Source organism: Panthera tigris, chromosome C1 (assembly GCF_018350195.1).
Source record: "Panthera tigris isolate Pti1 chromosome C1, P.tigris_Pti1_mat1.1, whole genome shotgun sequence".
Lineage (NCBI taxonomy): Eukaryota > Metazoa > Chordata > Mammalia > Carnivora > Felidae > Panthera > Panthera tigris.
In genome coordinates this window covers 7,892,857-7,909,812 of record NC_056667.1, presented here as the reverse complement: position 1 = coordinate 7,909,812, position 16,956 = coordinate 7,892,857, and the positions used below count along the sequence as shown (strand labels likewise).

The 16,956-nt window shown below is 57.5% G+C and overlaps 1 protein-coding gene across 1 annotated transcript; it reads left to right on the top strand.

Moving 5' to 3' along the window:
- Positions 1-302: 302 nt before the first annotated feature.
- Positions 303-16,473, top strand: CC1H1orf127 (chromosome C1 C1orf127 homolog). Its single transcript, XM_042997459.1, is given in 11 exon segments — positions 303-349; positions 560-651; positions 866-897; positions 2,200-2,340; positions 7,658-7,742; positions 11,782-11,794; positions 11,909-12,125; positions 12,790-12,830; positions 12,832-12,922; positions 13,538-13,651; positions 16,303-16,473. Coding segments are annotated over 11 exon segments (1,044 nt in total).
- Positions 16,474-16,956: the final 483 nt, after the last annotated feature.

Here is a 16,956-nt window from a genome sequence, read left to right as displayed (position 1 = left end):
GGAGCTCCAGGCAGAGGACTCAGCCAGTGCAAAGGCCCTGAGGCAGAAGGACGCCTGGCTTGCTTGCAAAAGGGCAGAGAGGCCAGGGTGGCTGGAGCGGAGGGAGGGAGGTGAGGAAGTAGCAGTGGAGGGTGGTGAGGTGAGGGGCAAATCACGTGGGGCCTTCTAGGACCTTGGCGTTTCCTCGGGGTGAAAAATGGGGGTTTGAGCAGAGGCCGGACATGATCTGACCGAGTGTGGGAAAAGATGCAAACGGCTGCTGTGTGGAGTACAGACCGTTAGGGGCTCGGGAGGTAAGGGAGATGGTTGCTACAGAAACCCAAGCCGGGGACCAGAGTGGGGAGAAGGAGTGAGCTTCTAGATATGTTTCGAAGGTAGAACCTTTAGGATTTCCTGCTGCTCTGTACCTTTTCAGCCCTGTCCTATTCCTACTGTTTTTCTCTACCCCAGATAAGGGACTTCGAGGTTTACGTCTGGGTGTCTGAGATTTCTGAGATTCCACTTGTAGAAAAGTGGCCTCTACAGGCTCAATCACACTTCTGTCCTTTGCTTATCGTAGGGACCTGGAGGGCCCCAACCACCTGAATTCTTTTCTTACCCAACGTGGCTACTTCCTGTATCCTGATCCTGACGGTGACTTTGTTTTTGTTTGCTTTTTTTAATTTATTAAAAAATTTTTTCATGTTAATTTATTTTTGAGTGAGAGAGAGAGAGAGAGAACGAGCAGGGGAGGGGCCGAGAGAGCAGACAGCAGAGAGCCCGATGAGGGGCTTGAACGCACGAACGGTGAGATCATGACCTGAGCTGAAGCCAGACACTCAACCGACTGAGCCACCCAGGCGCCCCGGTGACTTCATATTTTGAGCTCAATACTCAGCCTGCTTCGTGCAGAAGGAGGTGGGTTTGGGAAAGATCAGGCTTTGCTGAGGTCTTTTGGGAAGCTTCCACTCAGGGAGACAAAAAGACCTAAGTATGAGTGCAGAGGGCAAGAAAGGGAACATTGTATCATTATTCCTTCCTAGACACAGAGTGGGGAGAGACAGAAGAGAGGGGCCAAGCCCAGGCTCTGACCTCTCAGAGTTTGGGGCACAGACTGCCAGGCGCGTGAACCTACATCAGAGGCTGCCTCCTCCAGGAAGTCTTCCTGATAGTTGATCACCTCTGTGCCTCGGACCTGCTTCTATCGTTGCACCTGCTGCCCTGATTAATAACAAATCTCCTCCCACAGCTGTCTCTGGCTGGATCTGGGGTGCCTTGGGCGGGGTGGGAGGGGGTGGGGCATGCCCACAGCGTTGGCCTTTGGGCCTGGCACATAGTTGGTGCTTAGTCAGTGCTTAATAAAGTGAATAAGTGGTGCGGCCAGATTCGCAGAAGTTGATTGGCCTTGGCGCTGACGGAGCATAAGCCTCAGGGCCCCTCACTTGCACCGGCCCCTTAGGTGCTCACAAGACCATGACTGTAAAGCTGGCAAAAGAGATTTTTATATTCTTTTTCCTAAAGAGGCCCTTCCCCCAAATTGCCTGAGCTCCAGGCGCCGCACGGCCTGGACCCTGCCCAGGGAAGGTGCAGAGAGGCGGGATTTGGGGGCTGGCGTCCGAGGGCTGGGCCGATGCCAGTCGGCGGGGGAGCGGACTCTTTTCCCTGACCGAGCCCAGAGTGTCTCCCGAGGGGGTCACGGTGCGGGGAGCGATCCCAGGACCTAACCTTTCCTTCTCTTTCTCTTCCTTTCTTCAGTTGCTTCCTCTTCCCACCAACCCATTGGCTTAGTCACTGACCTACTCTGAGCCTCACCTGCCTCATCCATCAAATGGGAGCAGGGAAGCCTACTTTAGGAGTCATCTGTGGCGGTCGAGGAAGGTCAGGCATGAGCAAACATTTGGTGCCTGTCAGGGGATGTTCCGGCACAAGCTCTTGTCCTGTCTGCCCAGGCTTGGCCTTCCTGAAATCTGCAAACGTTCCCCAGCCCCGAGGGCTTCCCGGTGGGGGCTGCGCTGCGGGAACCCAGAAGCCAGACCCAGGTTCCCAGGCCCCACAGCCTCGGTCTCCCTTCCCAGCCCTCTCCCTGACACCTTCCCGGCTGCCAGCCAGTTGATGTGAACCGTACTTGCTGTGAATAGTCACTGACCTATAATTGCAGCCCTATGAACTGTGTTTTCCTCTTCCATTCGCATGCATGAATTTTGCCCTCCTTCCAGAAAGCAAAATTACAGGTTGGAAATCAGAATATTTCAAACAGGGGTGAGAAGGTTGGAGCAGAGTGTCTGCTTCATCACGAAGGGTCCAGTGTTAACGTCCAGGCTGGGCCAGGGGGGCGTCTACTGTGGGCCCACGTTCGTTCAAGTAACAGGCTCAGAGGGCCGCCCAGGGGACACGGTGGGGCGACATCCCAGACTGGGCTTCTCTCCAAAGGCCACGGCTCCTGAGCCTTCAGACGTGGTCCGGCAGAGAGGTGGCAGCTGGAGACGCACCATGGCCTTGCTCTCCCGCAGGCATCCGTGGGCACCGGCCGGGTGCCCGGTCCCCCTGGGCTTTGTCTGAGCGAGTTGGGATGGGATGCGGGGGTGGGGGGGGGCAGGTGCGTTCAAGGTGTCTGAACTAGCTGGCACGGGGGCCAGCGGGAGCACTGGGGCTGTCACCGAAGCTGCAACATTGTGCCCTCGTGTTCTCGATTGCTCGATTGAAAAAAAAAAAATGGCTGGTCTGGATACCCCTTCTTGACTGGGGTGAAGTCAAGGAATTGTAGTCTTTTAGGCATAAAAGGACCTCAGATACAATCAGGTGCAGTGTCCCCACTTTAAAGACCAGGAAGTGGAGGTTCCCCCCAAGGTGAGCTCCTTCCCTGCTTTGTGGGCTCCTTGCGTCAGCTTGCCAGCTTTCTCTCTAGTCCTGCCGGAGTCTCTGTGAGCTAAACAAGACTTGGATGGGTGGGTGGTTACAAATGCAAATGCCTAGGGGGGGCCAAACCCGCCCCAGAAATGAGTGTGCCAGGCTCAGGAGGCAGCACAGAATTGTACTCGTGTCTTTATTTAGCAAATACTTTCAAGGCACCTGCTCTGTGCTGGGCACTGTTCTAACTCCTTTGCGAATATTAACTCACTGCATCTCCATAGCGATTCTGAGCAATGGGTGCTATGATTATTGCCATCCTACAGATGGGAGAATGAAGCGGAGGGATTAGGAGGCATGCGGAGGAGGCGGGCTGTGAGCCAGGCAGAGCTGTGGCGGGGCCACAGCCGAGGCGGGCACAGGCTCCCACCCTGCTCCCCCCGCCCCACCCCCCGCTCCCTCCCCCACTCAGAAAGGCAGCCTCCATTCCACCCCAGCCCCATCTGGCCAGCCTTTCCAACTTTTCACGAGAAACTGGAAATCCATAATTGTATGTGAGCTCTTCTGATGTTCAAAAGTTGACTTTAATCTTGTAAACATGAAATGGCTCCAAAAAGGTGCTGGATTTGGCCTTGGGGGGATATTGGGGTGCAAGCCCCTCTGCCTGAGAGTCAGGGAAGATGGTCCTGGGGAAGGAAAGACGAGGGAGGGGAGGGGAGAGAAGAGAAGAGGTGTTGGGAGAGAGAAGGCCTCCCGTGACGATCCCCGTTCGTTCAGGGAGCATTTATGTAGCACCTGCTATATGCCAGGCATTGCACGGGTACTAGGGGACCACATTTGAATGAGTTGTGGACCCTTGCCCCAGGAAGAGCTTGTCGCCGTGTTCCCATCTGGTCTGAATTTTAACAAGAGCGCTGTGGCAGAAGGGAGCCCCACTTCTGGGGTGCCCCCAGGCCCGGTGACCTGAACTCCTCCTGGCTTGGGGCCTGGGCTAATGGGCAGACTGCTTGGCTATTCCTCTGCCTCCCAGTCTTAAGGAGCAGGACTTTCTCTGCCCACTTGCCTGGTGTTGGTCCTCCTAAGAATCTACCCCAGGATCCCCAAGCTTTGCCCACGAGTGATGACTTTTGAAGTTTCCGGGACCGGTCACTTCTCCCCCTGCACCGGGTCTGTAATTCTGGGAGCCACCGCCAGGGGGATGGTGTGGCCAGAGTCACCGGCACCGGGCCGGGTTATTGAGAAACGCAGGACCCGCCTCTGGCCCAGGCGCCTGCTTTGCCTCCAACGGTCTGCCTTAGAAGCCGCGATGTCCAGCCTCCTTCACCAAGCGAGGTGTGGGAGCCCGCAGTGGCCCCACGTCCCAGAACATGGACACAGAGAGGTGGGCAGCAGGCACGAGAGAGAAGACCGGGTCTCTGCTGCCCTGGCCCCCCTCCCCACTACCCCTTGCCCCCCCCCCCCCCCCCCCCCCCCACTGAGAACCTCATCGAATTGACTGATTCATTCCTGGTGACTTCTGCAGCCGCTGCTTCCGTGCCTGCACCTTGAACTTGCATTAAGTTTTAATTAAAGCCGTTTCACCGGCCTTGCCCTTGGCTAAATGCAGCTGTGGGCACAGGGCACATAGATATTTAATACTCTGCCTCTCCCCGCTGAAGGCGCAGGGTGCCCAAGGGTGTACCCGAGCCGTGCCCGCTAGCAGCGATCCGCGCTCTTGCTTAAGTGTGCCCACAGGCCCTGAGCGGGAGGCCGGCAATAACTATTCATTGCCCTGGGTTAAGTGTGCCCAGGGGCACCCGTAAACTCAATGCAGTGATTAGCGATTGCTCCCAGTGCAGGCTGCCCGAGGTCCTGCGGAATGTCCTCGGCCCTAAATATAGCCTCCGCGTGGGGCCTTAAAGGGCACGGTGCCGATCGCAAGTTCCCCTCCTTCTGGAAGCAGAATCGCTTCTCTCCTTAAAGCCTGGCCTCCGAGGGCTTCCCTGCCTTATTCCAGGTTGCAGCGGAGGGACGGGACGCGGGAGTAGCAGGCGGGCTCTGGTGGGGGCCCAGGGAAACGTCGCACCCTCTTCATTGCTCTCACCACACCCCGTTCCAGCGTCTCTGCTGCCCAAGTGAAGGCGGCACCTCCAAGGACAGGGAGACCCAGGGGCTCGCGGGGCGTCCTGACGGCCAAGGGGGAGTAAGGCTGGGCCACCGAGGAGGCCGCGCCGGCTGGGGTCTCCTCCCACCTGCTTCTTTCTGCTATTATTATTTCCATCCTACAGACGGGAGAATGAAGGCCCAGTCTGTCCCTGCCTCTGGAGGAGTCGGGGGAGGGGGGGCTGGGGAGGGTGTTGTTGAGGCCACTCAGTCCCCCGGGCCTCCCCTCCCCAGCTTGTCGGGGCAGGCGTTGGTCAGGTGCTGTCCGAGGGACCCTCCGTGGGTCTGTGACTCCCTCCCTGCCCAGGTCTGAAGCAAACGAAAGGGGCTGCAGCAAGGAGAGAAAAGTGGGAGAAGAGCTGGAGTGGAGGGTGAGACCATGGCTGCAACAGGGGCTCCAGGGAAGGTTCTCTGCTCTGCCCTCACCGGCACCTTCCTCCCCATCTGCGAAATGGGCAGAATGGTGCCCCCGCCATGGGGCGGCTACAGGGCTCATGGGCGGCATGGTGACCAGCCATCCCGGTCTGCCTGGGGCTTCCCTGAAAGTCCCACCGCAGGGGAACCCTCTCGGCCTGGGGTGGGTGGGTCACGCCTAAGTACGGTACCCTTGGCGTGCACGCCAGGCCCGTCGCCGCACTCTCTCCACCCTTCATTGCTGGACCCGAGAAGGGAGGAGAAAGGGCAAGGGAGGAAAACAGGTAGGAGGGCCTGAGAGACGGCGCTGATGGGAAGCGGGTCCCGAACCGTGTCTGTGCCGTGCACACCCGCTCTTGGTCCCGCCAGCTGTGCCTGGGATCCCAGCTGCCCCCTTGGCCGGCCCCAGGGTGGCAGCTGAGGCAAGACATTTTCCCTGGGTCTGTTGACACTTGAGTCCCAGAACATAAATGATTTTCTTGTCTTAATGAGCAAACAACCCAGCCGGCAACGCTCTCTCGCCGGCGTCCTGCTGAGGTAATTGCCACGCTTATGTGCTCAGGCAGAAATGTTTACTCGCTCACCTTTGCTAACCGCTTGCCAGGAACCCTTGCTCTCTCTTTGTTCGCAGTCTCCCTGACACTGCCCCTGGGAAGCGCCAGTGGCCAGGTAGGCGGGGCGGGAGCAAAACGTTCTAGAAGGCTCTGCCAGGCCCGGCGCTCAGGGACACTCCAAGGCAGGAGGTTCTGACTTCTGTTTTCCTTTGGACGGGCCTGGTGGACAGTGCCAACTTTTCTTGGGCTCGTGTCTTGGCAGCTGAAGCTGGATGCTTTGCCTGGTGCCCTCCGGGCAGAGCCCTGAGGCCATCCGGGAGGAACTCTGAGGAAGGGTCCCGGCTTTGGGTGGGAGGCTGGCCACGAGGCTTCCGAGGTCCGTTTCATGCTATGACTCTCCCTGAAAAGTCTCCAGTGATGGGGAGCTCATTCCTTTGCGAGGCCGCCTGGTTCCACAGGGCACACGCTTCCCTCCGGCTGATCCTAAGTCGTTCTCAGCAGCCTTCTGGAAGGACCTGGCCCTTTCTCCATTTTACATCCTTTCGAGTATTTGAAGTCAGCTAGCTTTCCCTTCCTCGAGTCCGCCCCTGAATTCCTCCTGCCAGTCCTTCTAGGATGGGGTCTGGGGACTCCCTCCTGTCCGCCCCCCCCTCCCACCATCCAGGCGCCCACCTTTATTCAAGACCCCCATCGGCGATGTCCACGAGCACACTGCAAATGGATCGGAACACAGGACCCCGGTTGTGCCTGGCTGGACGGAGTATGGGCTGCCTGGTCGGCATCCGTCGCCCGTAGGGGTAACAGCACATCCATTCTTTCTCGTGTGTGCTGCACAGCGTTCCTACTACGGGCCAGCGGCTCCTGCAAGGTGCCTGCTTCCCTCCGGTGTAAGGAGTGCAAGCATCCAGGTTGCCTTCCTCCCCGAGTGGCCTGCTGCCCTGCCTCCTGGTCCCGCCCTCCCCCCCCTTGGCCCTGTCACCTTCCCAAGTGTCCCCTTAGTGCGCCTTCTCCTGGGCCCCCTAGCGACCACGTCTCCTTGGCCTGACTGTCCTGCTTCTTCAGACCCCATGACTGCTGTTCCTTCGAGGGTTGCTCCTGGCTTCTCTGAAAGAGGCCAGGCACGGCGACCACCACTGTCATCACCCGAAGGCCAAGGCGAGACCTTCTTCCGAGGCGGGAGGTCAGTGGCGAGCGTCAGTCCCGCCAGGCTGGGGGGTGGGGGGCGGATCTCGTGGCCTAGCGCCCTCGGAGCCGCCGTTGGGGGGCAGCTACGAGGCCTCAAAGAGCAGTTTGCCGCCCCTCCGGTGCCAATTCAAAGGTCCACCTGGGAGACCGGCCAGATTTAGGCAGGCAGCTTAGAAAATTGGGCTCCATTAGCGTAAAGTGCTCTGCACGGCAGATGAGGGGCTCCTGTAATCACGCACTCAGCCCGTCCTGATGGCGGTGGCAGGAGCGTAATTATCATCTCTTTAAATAGCCCAAAGTTGCCGTGTAAGAGAAGATGGCTCACGTGACATTTGCTCGGCGCTCGGTTCCTGCTAAAAATATCCGGGCTAAATAATATTTCCTGGTGGCACTGGCGCAACGGTCCCTGACCTGAGCTGGGTGACACTTGGGGGTTTAGGCCGCAGGCCAGTCCCCCGTGGAGGGAGTTTGCTTCTGGAAGTTCAGAGGCCACTGCGGGGAGGGCGGGGGGGGGGGGGACACTTCTGCCTCACCAGGTGCTCAACACCTCCGAGGGTCTCCTGCCACTCTAACTGGTGAACGGCTTCTATGCCTGTTTTCTAGAAGATGCTTGCCCACCGGGTAAGACCCAGGAGCGCCCCTAAAGCCACCCTTTCTGGATTCGTCTCTCTCTCGTCCCGTCCCGTCTGTGTTCCTCCCTCCTCTGGACACCTTATCCCCCGGGCCCCACCCCACTTCGCCTCTTCGTCACCCCAGCCTTGACTGTGCCTCCCTGGATTGCTTGGGACAGAGAGACTTTTGCTGTTCCGGAAGGTATGAACGTGTATGGAGTACGGGTTGGGTGTAGAGTATGGATGAAAAGCGGAATCTTCTACTTAGAGGCCTCCAAACCCGGGGTCTCTTCTCTCCTGGGAGGTCCCGTGATCGGCTCCAGGGGGCCTGAGAATAAAGACAGGAGAAGGTCTGCACCTGTCAGCAGGCCCTCTGGGGCTCCGCGATCCCTCAGTGGTTGGGAACCCGATCCAGACCCTGTACGTAATAACTACTTCGTTCAGCCTGGGGTGTCATATAGAGAGGCCTGGAACCTGGATGAGTACTTCCTACCTCTGGGAAGTTTAAATTCTAAGGAACTCTGTTTGCAACATTGGGTGGATCAAAGGCTTCATCCTGTGTGGGTAGATCAGAGAGGACTAAGACTTGACATCTGATAGAATTTTATCGTGGCCCAAAGTTCACGATGGAGCTCTGGTGATTTTAAGGCACAGGGGAGGGGCCTCGCCAAGCCCCCAAACACCTCTTTCCTTATCCATGATGCTTGAAGCCCTTTATTTGGAGATAGGTGCTTTCATTTAGCCACTGCAGAGCGGGCTTAAAATGCCCCCATGAGGAGGGCGACACACGAAATTCTTGCTAAAGTGTAAACAATTGATCCGAGCTTTGTTTCTTAAGAGCAGCTTCGGTGAGGAAGGGGCACCAGGTCGCCGAAGCTAAAGGCGGTCTCCGTGGAGACATTTCTGCAGCTTCCGAGGGGCAGGCTTGCTCCTGGCATCTGCTTCCTTATGGGCCTTCCCGGATGGTGGGGTCCGTCCCTGGATCTTGGGGAGGGCCTGTTTCTTCCCGCGAGATGGCTGCCCCCGTCCCCTGGACCGTGGAGAGCTCCTCCCAGCGTGTGGGTGAGCGAGTCACCGTGGGGGTGCGCCTGCCGCTAACAGGACACGTCACCCGAACCCTCTTTCCCTGGCCCAGTGATTCCTTCTCCTGTGACAAGCCTTCCCTTTCTGGGCCTGCCAGGTCTCACACCCGATGCGGTAAGCGGCGTCGGGCACGCTGGCGGGAAGTGGTCCGGGAACAGGAGGGGCCTGGGAGCTGAGTGGCGATGTGGCCACGGGCCCTGGACTCAAACTGCCGGGGCGTGGGGAGGGGCACATCAACTTCTCAGCTGGTTGCAGGACCTCGGCGAGTCACTTAACCCCGCGGAGCCTCAGTGTTTTCATCTGCAGAATGGGAATACGGGTGCCCGTGGGGGAGGACGGGGTTAGGAGCTCAGCAGGGTCCCTAGCACGAGGTGATCCATTTTCATTTTGACCTGTGTGGGCTCCGCGCCTCAGCTCACTTACCAGACGTATCGGGCTCTTTGGCAAAGACGCGGCGTGGCTTCTTAATCCAGGACGAATGCTTTTCCAAGCATGGGGTGTGTCCTCTGTGCCAGGACGCCGGGACCCACGTCTTGAAAGGGGTCTTCGGTGATGGCACGGCCACCAGACAACCTGCCATTTGCAAAACCACCAGGAGCAAAGCCCATTGAAATACAGCATAAGGAAATACACATAATTCGCAAATGATGTCGATCACTTTCATCTCAGACTTCACAACTGTCCTCAATAGAAGACAGACGTGAAGGAGATTTAACACAGATGTGCAGAGTGCAAGAATGCCCCGTTACCAGGATATGATGTTTCGGTGCTGCATAAAAATGTAATTATATTCAGAACTATATTTAAAGATTAAAAGGGGGACTGCCTACCACATCTAGCCCCAAACTCAGAATTAGAAACAAAGGAAAAAAGCGGGGTGGGGGATGAGCTCTAACAGCCTGCTAAGAATGGAAATGTTTCTTGAAAGTTTTTACACATTTTGGCTGTCTTTATTTTAACAGTTTCCTGCAGCAATGACATTGATTTTTGGAAAGGGAGGGCTAGATCTTTATCTGACACATATTCACTAAGCACTTGCCTGTGGGAGGGGCCTGTATGAGGCTGGTGGGGGGGGGGGGGTGGGAACAGAGGCCACCGGGTCCCCAGCCCTTGCTCTCCAGCAGCGTCCAGTCTGGAAGCGGGAGGAAAGAAATGTCCAGAGAGTTATAAGGGAGGGCAGGCAGGCCTGGGGGAGAGGACAAGGACCAGATGACCTTTGCCCCTGGCCTTGAAGAGAAGGTAGATTCTCTGGTAAATAAAATACAAAAACAACTCAGCAATGGCCATAACATCTTAGGAAGACTTTTTGGCCTCTCCGGAAAGATTTACACGGGGAAAGGATGTTCTCTGCCTCATTTTATTAATTTAATATCAGCAGCCAGAATGAATCTCCCCTCTCCCTGGCTCCCAGCATACCTTCCCTGCACCTTCCCTGTAGCTTCTAGGTGTTTCTATGCTTGTTACAGTTATCGGTGCACAATCCTGTGTCTCCCTCTCGTATGGGAACTCTCTGAGGTCAAGGACTGTGTCCTGTTCAGCATTTTATCCTTCATGGGACTACCACACTGCCTTCCCCTTGGTAAGCACTTAATAGATGCCCGTTGGACTATGTTTTCACTAGGAATTTTAAAAACACCGTTTCAGACAAAGAACATTTCTCTGTGAAAATATATGACTAATGAGCTGGAATATTAATGTACCAGGATTGCCTAAGCCCTCAGTGGTTACAGAGTCTTTTCCATTCCCGCCCCCCCCACCCCCTCCAGAGTGAAATATAGGAGAAATCCTCATTATTTAATATCACAGATGTCAAGGGCAGTGGAAGCAATGGGCTGTCCAGCTTGGAGAAGAGAAACCAGGAGGGTGGTTAAGAGAAAGCTGTTTGACATTTTAAAGCAGAGGTTCTGACAAAAATGCCTCTAGGGGTCAGGCAGGGAGTATAAATGAGTGAGGGGAAGTGAGCCGGTGGCCCAGGTGACAGTGCTGAAGGCCAGGGAGAGGACACTGGTGGAAATGCCGGTGAGCGGGCAGACCCCGGGCCCCGTTAAAGAGAGGAAGTAGTTCTACTTAGCTGCAGCCCATCCCTGGCTCGTCAGGGAGGCAGGCCAATGCGGCCAAATCTTCTGTTTTCCCAGGAGAAGCTGGTTACATTTTCTCAGTTCATCTAAAAAAATATTTAAAACGCGGGGCACCTGGGTGGCTCAGTCAATAAAGCGTCCAACTTCAGCTCAGGTTGTGATCTCACAGTTCGTGGGTTCGAGCCCCGCGTCGGGCTCTGTGCTGACAGCTCCGAGCCTGGGGCCTGCTTCCGATTCCGTGTCTCCCTCTCTCTCTGCCTCTCCTCCACTCTCACTCTGTCTCTCTCTGTCTCAAAAATAAAGAAACATTAAAAAAATAATTTAAAAAAATAGAAAATAAAAAAATATTTCAACCCCTCTGCAGGCTAAACCAAACGTGTCTGAAGGCATAAGCCAGAACCAGTAAGCTCTAACCCAGCAGTTATCAACACAGGGCGTATTTGTGCCTCCCGGGGGGACGTTTAGCGATGTCTGGAGATATTTCTGATGCTACCAACATCTGGTGGGTAAAGGGCAGGGGTGTTGCTGGACATCCCACAGTGCTCAGGAGCCTTTGTCACAGCAGAGAAGGATCTGGCCCAGGATGTCGATAGTATCGAGGCAGAGTCTGCTTCTGTGTGGTTCTTGGGGCTGGGCCCACGTATTTGGCCTCGACTAGCTCACAGATGCAACCGGGAGGTGGCATCATACAGGGGTGGGGACTTGGGACCGGCTGGTCTTTACAGAAAACTTAAAATTCTGTGATTCAGTTTCAAAAAGAGATTTTGACATTCGCATATGCTCAAAAAGGACTCCAGGTTGAAGGTCTGTGAAATTCGGCCGGTGGGGGCAGTTCCTAACCCAGTGCTTGAATCTGAAGCTCCCAAGCCTCTATTTTCCCGTCTGTAGGAAGGCGGCATGGGTGACCCTTTCACCAGGGGGCTGGGGAGGATCTTGGCCCTTTGGGAGAGCTGACTCCTGCTTCCTTTCTGGAAAGTTCTAGAAGGTTGTTGTCTGCTTGAACTGTCACTCTGAGGTCTGCTCCCCCTCCACCATCCCCAGGAGGGGACACCCTTCCAGCAGGAAGGCCACCTGCTTCCTCTCCCCAGTTCTAATCTGCGGGATCCGCCGCCATGGGTGGCCTCTGGGAAGGGCTTTGTCAGAGCTTTGCTCTCAAGCCTTCTGATGCCCGTCTGTCCCCTGGCCTCGCTGCTACAACTTCCTCTGAAGGGCTCCATCCTGGCGAGGCGTTGGTGGACCCAGCCAGACATGAGACCCCCCCCCCCACTTTCACCACCATTATTCCAAAAGGAGCCGCGCTCTGACCTCCGCCCAAGTCTTCTCCTCAAATTCAGAACAGTCCCCAGAGAAAACAGGGCCCCCAAGAGCTCCCACCTGAGGTCCGCCCCCCTCCAGCTGTCCTGCCTGGTTCACAGCCCCCAGGGCCTTGAGACCAGGCAAAAGGAGGTGGTCGGTAGGGTCCGCAGCTGTGCACACAGAGGGGAACCAAGGCCTGCCTCGAAGACCTTGTGGCTGGAGCCTGGGGCCAGGCCTGGAGTACCGGCCTGAGGGCGCAGTTCCCACAGGCTGTCTCTGGCCTGCCGTCCTCAGCAGGGCCTAAGCTCACATCCCTTTATTTATGATATGCTTTCTCTCTCCACTGCTCTCTCGCTGAAGGGGCTTGGACCATTCCTGCAAATAGCAAAGCCTATGGAAGAAGAATGGTCCCCAGGCTCCCTCGAGGAAGGTGGACTTACCTAGACATGCCCCACCTTCAGCTGCTCTGTCCTTAGAGTCCATGGGAGCTGTCCAGGCCAGCCCCGGTCCCCTTGTCCAGTCTTCCCAGCCCCCACAGCCCTGACCATGCATTGTTCTCAGACATCTCCCCTCCTCAGCTCCTCTCTGGGGTCCAAACAGTCCAAAGTGTTCCTGGTCTCAAGGCCATCCATTTCCATGACATTTAGGAAGTATGAGGCCTGAGCAGAGCTTTGCCCGGCCACCAGGAAGTCCCCTCCTGCTGGGAATATTGTCAGGGGGGATGTGGCTACCAGTTAGCCCGGCGAGGGGGACCTGGCCAGGCCAGCCAGGAGGTCCGGCCTTTGACGAGGTTGATGACCAGCCCAGCTGAAGAGGCCTTGGCTCCCTGTTGTTGCCCCAGAGAGCCCCAGAAGATGTCCTCCATAACGGAGGGCCCAGGGCCATCCAGGAAGGAGGCTAAGGGGCACCTCGGACCAGCTCAGGACACAGCAGGGCCGGGACTCACCCCCCTGGCTGGGAATGGACGCCACAGTCACCGCCCCACCGTGAGCACTCCCAAGGCATGATGGCAGCAGCCAGGCCCAGTGCCCGTCTGAGGGCCCCAGGCCCCGAGCCCTCGGGGAGGCACAGGGTGGGCCCAGCAGGTCCCCGGCCAGTTCTTCCCGCTGAGCAGCTACCGATCTGGGACAGCTCTTCTGGAGATTCCTCTGGCCTGCACCTCTAAGCAGCCGGCAGCTCCATTGGAGGCAGGGTCATAGTGAGCCTGAGGCCTCGAGTCAGCCCCTGGCCGGTGGAGCAGGCCGAGTGGGGCGTGATACCCGCATCCAGCAAACTCAGAGCGCATGGGCCCCCACAGACATTTCCCGGTCCAGCCTGGCTGAACCTGGAGACCCTTTCTGTTGACCAGGGGATGCTCTATCAGGAGCCCACAGAACCCACATGGGCAACCAGTCCCGAAAGTCACAGGGCTTGCGAGCTTCAGAAAAACGTGGAGGGGCTTCTGAGAGGCCCCCTGGCTGGGGTGAGTCCTGGGAGCGGCCCCGGGGATGCCAAGTAAAAGGAGTGGGGAGGACGATATTTGGGCATGCCTCCCACCTGCCGGGACCTCCAGCACTGGCGTGCGTGCCCTCTCACTGTTAAATGTGGTGAAGCACGGGCCGGGGGTGGGGGGCAGCAGTTAGGGGGTAAGCGTGCAAGCTCTGTAGCAGGCTGCTGGGGGTCAGGTCTTGGTCTCTCCACTCTTTGGCTGTGTGACCTTGGGCGAGACACTAACCTCTCTGTGCCTCAGTGTCCTGATCAGTCAAAAGTGGGGGTGGGGGGCGGGTGATAATACTTGGGGCTGGGAGGACGTGGACGCGAAGCCTGGGGCGCAGGCCCCTGCACACAGCATGTACTCAGAACCCGTGAGCCATCCCTGGGGTCACCATTCCTGCCGTTCTGGCAAATCAGAGCAGCAAACTGCGGGGCTCCCAGGCCCAGGTGGAGGGCGTGTTTGCTTGTTCCAGGAGAGCATAGAAGCCTCCAGCCACGGCTCAGACATTCTGGGGTGGGGGAGGGCTGGGTGATGATAAGATCCTACAGGGTGAGACGCCCTCCCCTGGGCCTCAGGGGCCGTGACCCTAGGTCTCTAAAGGACCCCATGAGAGGAGAACGGGGAGCCTTACTGCTTTGGTTCCGTGACTCACTATTCCCTGCCTCCCGTTCCCATGGCAGCAGCTGATCCCCCACCGGCTTGGATCACTCGGGTGACCCCCGTTGACCTCCAGGGAACACCGGGGTCCCACGTTTCCTGGCCCAGAAGCCCAGCTGTGGCCCGAGCGGGAACAGCACAGGGGGTGGTTCCCTGAGACGGTGGCACTCCCCCCCACCCCCCCAGTCTGTCACTGGAAGTGGGATTTGAAATACAGCCAAGGAGGGGGGGCCGCGGACAACGCCCGGAACGCGAAACAAATAAATAAATAAATAATCAGGGTTGTCTTGGCTGATAAACGGTCTCTACCTCCAGGACGACTTCTCCCCGCTGCCGGCCCCCCCCCCCCTTCCTCCTTCTCCGGGCAGATCCATCCCAGGCAAAAGCTTAATAGCCCCATTTAAGGCTTTTCCTTTTCACCACGGACTTGAGCTGCTCCTGCCATTACGAGGTTTTCAGCTTCTCTCTGAAATCAAATTACTGACTCCATTTAATTTTTTAAAAGCTCGGATGATTTCCCTTCTTGAATCGGAGCCGTGACTCCAAGGCCAACCCCCCACCCCCACCCGCCCTGCCAGGCGGTTCCCCCGTGGGCAGCCGCTGCCCAGGGACAGCGGCCCCCAGGCCAGGGCGAGCCTGACACCTACAGGGGAAGCCAGCGAGAGGAGGCCCCAGGCTGTGGCGGCCGCCCCCCCCCCCCACACCTGGCTGGGTGGTCTGGCCTGGGGGGGTTGGGGTGGGGGGGGAGAAAGAAGCCTGAACTCCCCTAGGCTGGGATCACCTCACTGGAGCCTGTGGCTTCCGGGCTAGAAGACTTCAGAGGCTGGTGGGGAAGGGGGTTAGAGCCCAGCGCTGATGTTGTGGGCTCCCTGTCACCTGGTTCCCCAGACCCCCTCCTGCCTTCGCATGGTCCATATCACGGACCCCATCGCAGGGCAAATGTTGACGGAGTGCATTCTCTGTTCCAGAGCTGGGAAGGGAACGGTGAATTGGACAGAAAGCTCCCTCACATGGGAACGAAAGTTCTAGCGGACTCACGTGTGTGGGAGAGCGTGGGCTTATGTGTGAAGGGGGGGTGGTGGATGGAGACTGACCGTAAATCCACGCGTGGCCAACTTCAGATGACACCATGTGCTCGGAAGAGACGCAAGTACGCCACTTGGATGGAGGGCAGGTTGGGGCAGGGTGGTCAGGACGGCCCCTCTGAGGGGGCATCCAGACAGAGGGACAGCAAATGCAAGGGCTCTGAGGAGGGTTGGAGGGACGGAAAGAAGGCCACGGGAGCTGGCGGAGTGAACAGGAGGAGGTGGAAAGGACGAGGAGGCACGCGGGAGCCCAGATTTTATCCTGGCTTTAAAAAAAAAAAGCTGGAAAGTGGACATCAGAGGGCAGGGGCGGCCGAAAGGAACGGAGGAGGGGGGCCCTGGCTGACAGAGGCCAACCCACCCCGCTGGAAGGAAAGGTGACTCAAAGGGCCCCTCTGGGGGGGGCGTCCAGATGACTCCGTGAAGGTGGCTGCAGGTGATGTTTGAGATGCCTGCAGTCTCTGTTTCCTGGCCCCCCCATCTCCCTCCTCCCCTTCCCCACCTCTGCTGAACCACCCAGCTTCAGGGCCTCAAAGACCAGGGCCCCGCCCCCACAAGACAGTCCTATAAACCGGGGCTGACCCTTTACCAAGTCCTCCGCATGTTTAACCACCCGGCGCCCTTGGAGACGAGACAAAGGGAACGGAGTTAATGAAATCGCCAGCCTTTACCTGGCATAAATGGCTCTCCCCGCAGCGGGCAGCGAGCTGCGAGGCTGAGAGGATCTGGGCACTTGGCCCAGCTCAGCGGGCTGCGCGGCTGGAACCAAGCACTTCTCTTCTCTTCTTTCCCCTTGCTCCGCTCCGCACCGACTCAGAACCGGGACAGTCGTGTTGAGTTAGAAAGCGCTCGCTCGAGCTTCCGGGGAGTCTCCCGTTCTCCCACAATCCGGGACAGCCCCAGAACCACGCCTGCCCAGGGCTCCGGATCCGCCAGGGCCTGGATGGCACCTGTGCCCAATCCCAGTGCCGCGTGTGCGTGCGCACGAGGGTTTTCCCAGCCATGGGGGACCTCCAGCTGTCCCGTGGAGACCTTCCAGGTCTGCAGCGGTCATCTCTTTACTGCTGATCTCTCTGTGGCCACTGAGATCCTGGCAAGGAGTGGTTCTTCCCCTCCAGCTCAGCCTCCTGCTGGGCAGGATCTCAGATAGTCTGGGATTCGGGGTGGTCAGACACCATGTGACTCCCTGCCCTCAGTAGCTTGGGTCCCCATCTTTTTCACCCCACGGCTGTGTGTAAATTTCAGGGGCTGGGACGATTTATTGCCCTTCCGTCCTGTTACACGGAGCAGCCACGATCCAGTTTCCTTTTTGGGGTTTCCTCCCCGAGCACAAAGCCTGTTTTCATGCCCTGTAACATCCAGGCTCGTTGTTGTTTCCCTCGTTGAAGGTCTTGAATTCCCAGATTCTAGGCGCTCCCACGGCAGACTTCTTCAACCACTGCGTGCTTTTCTAGCCTTAGCTGCAAGTCTCTGTTGGGTATTTGAATATTACTTAAACTGGAATTAGAGTCATCAGCTTAGTAATCCTTCAAATTACTGCATTGCCGGAGA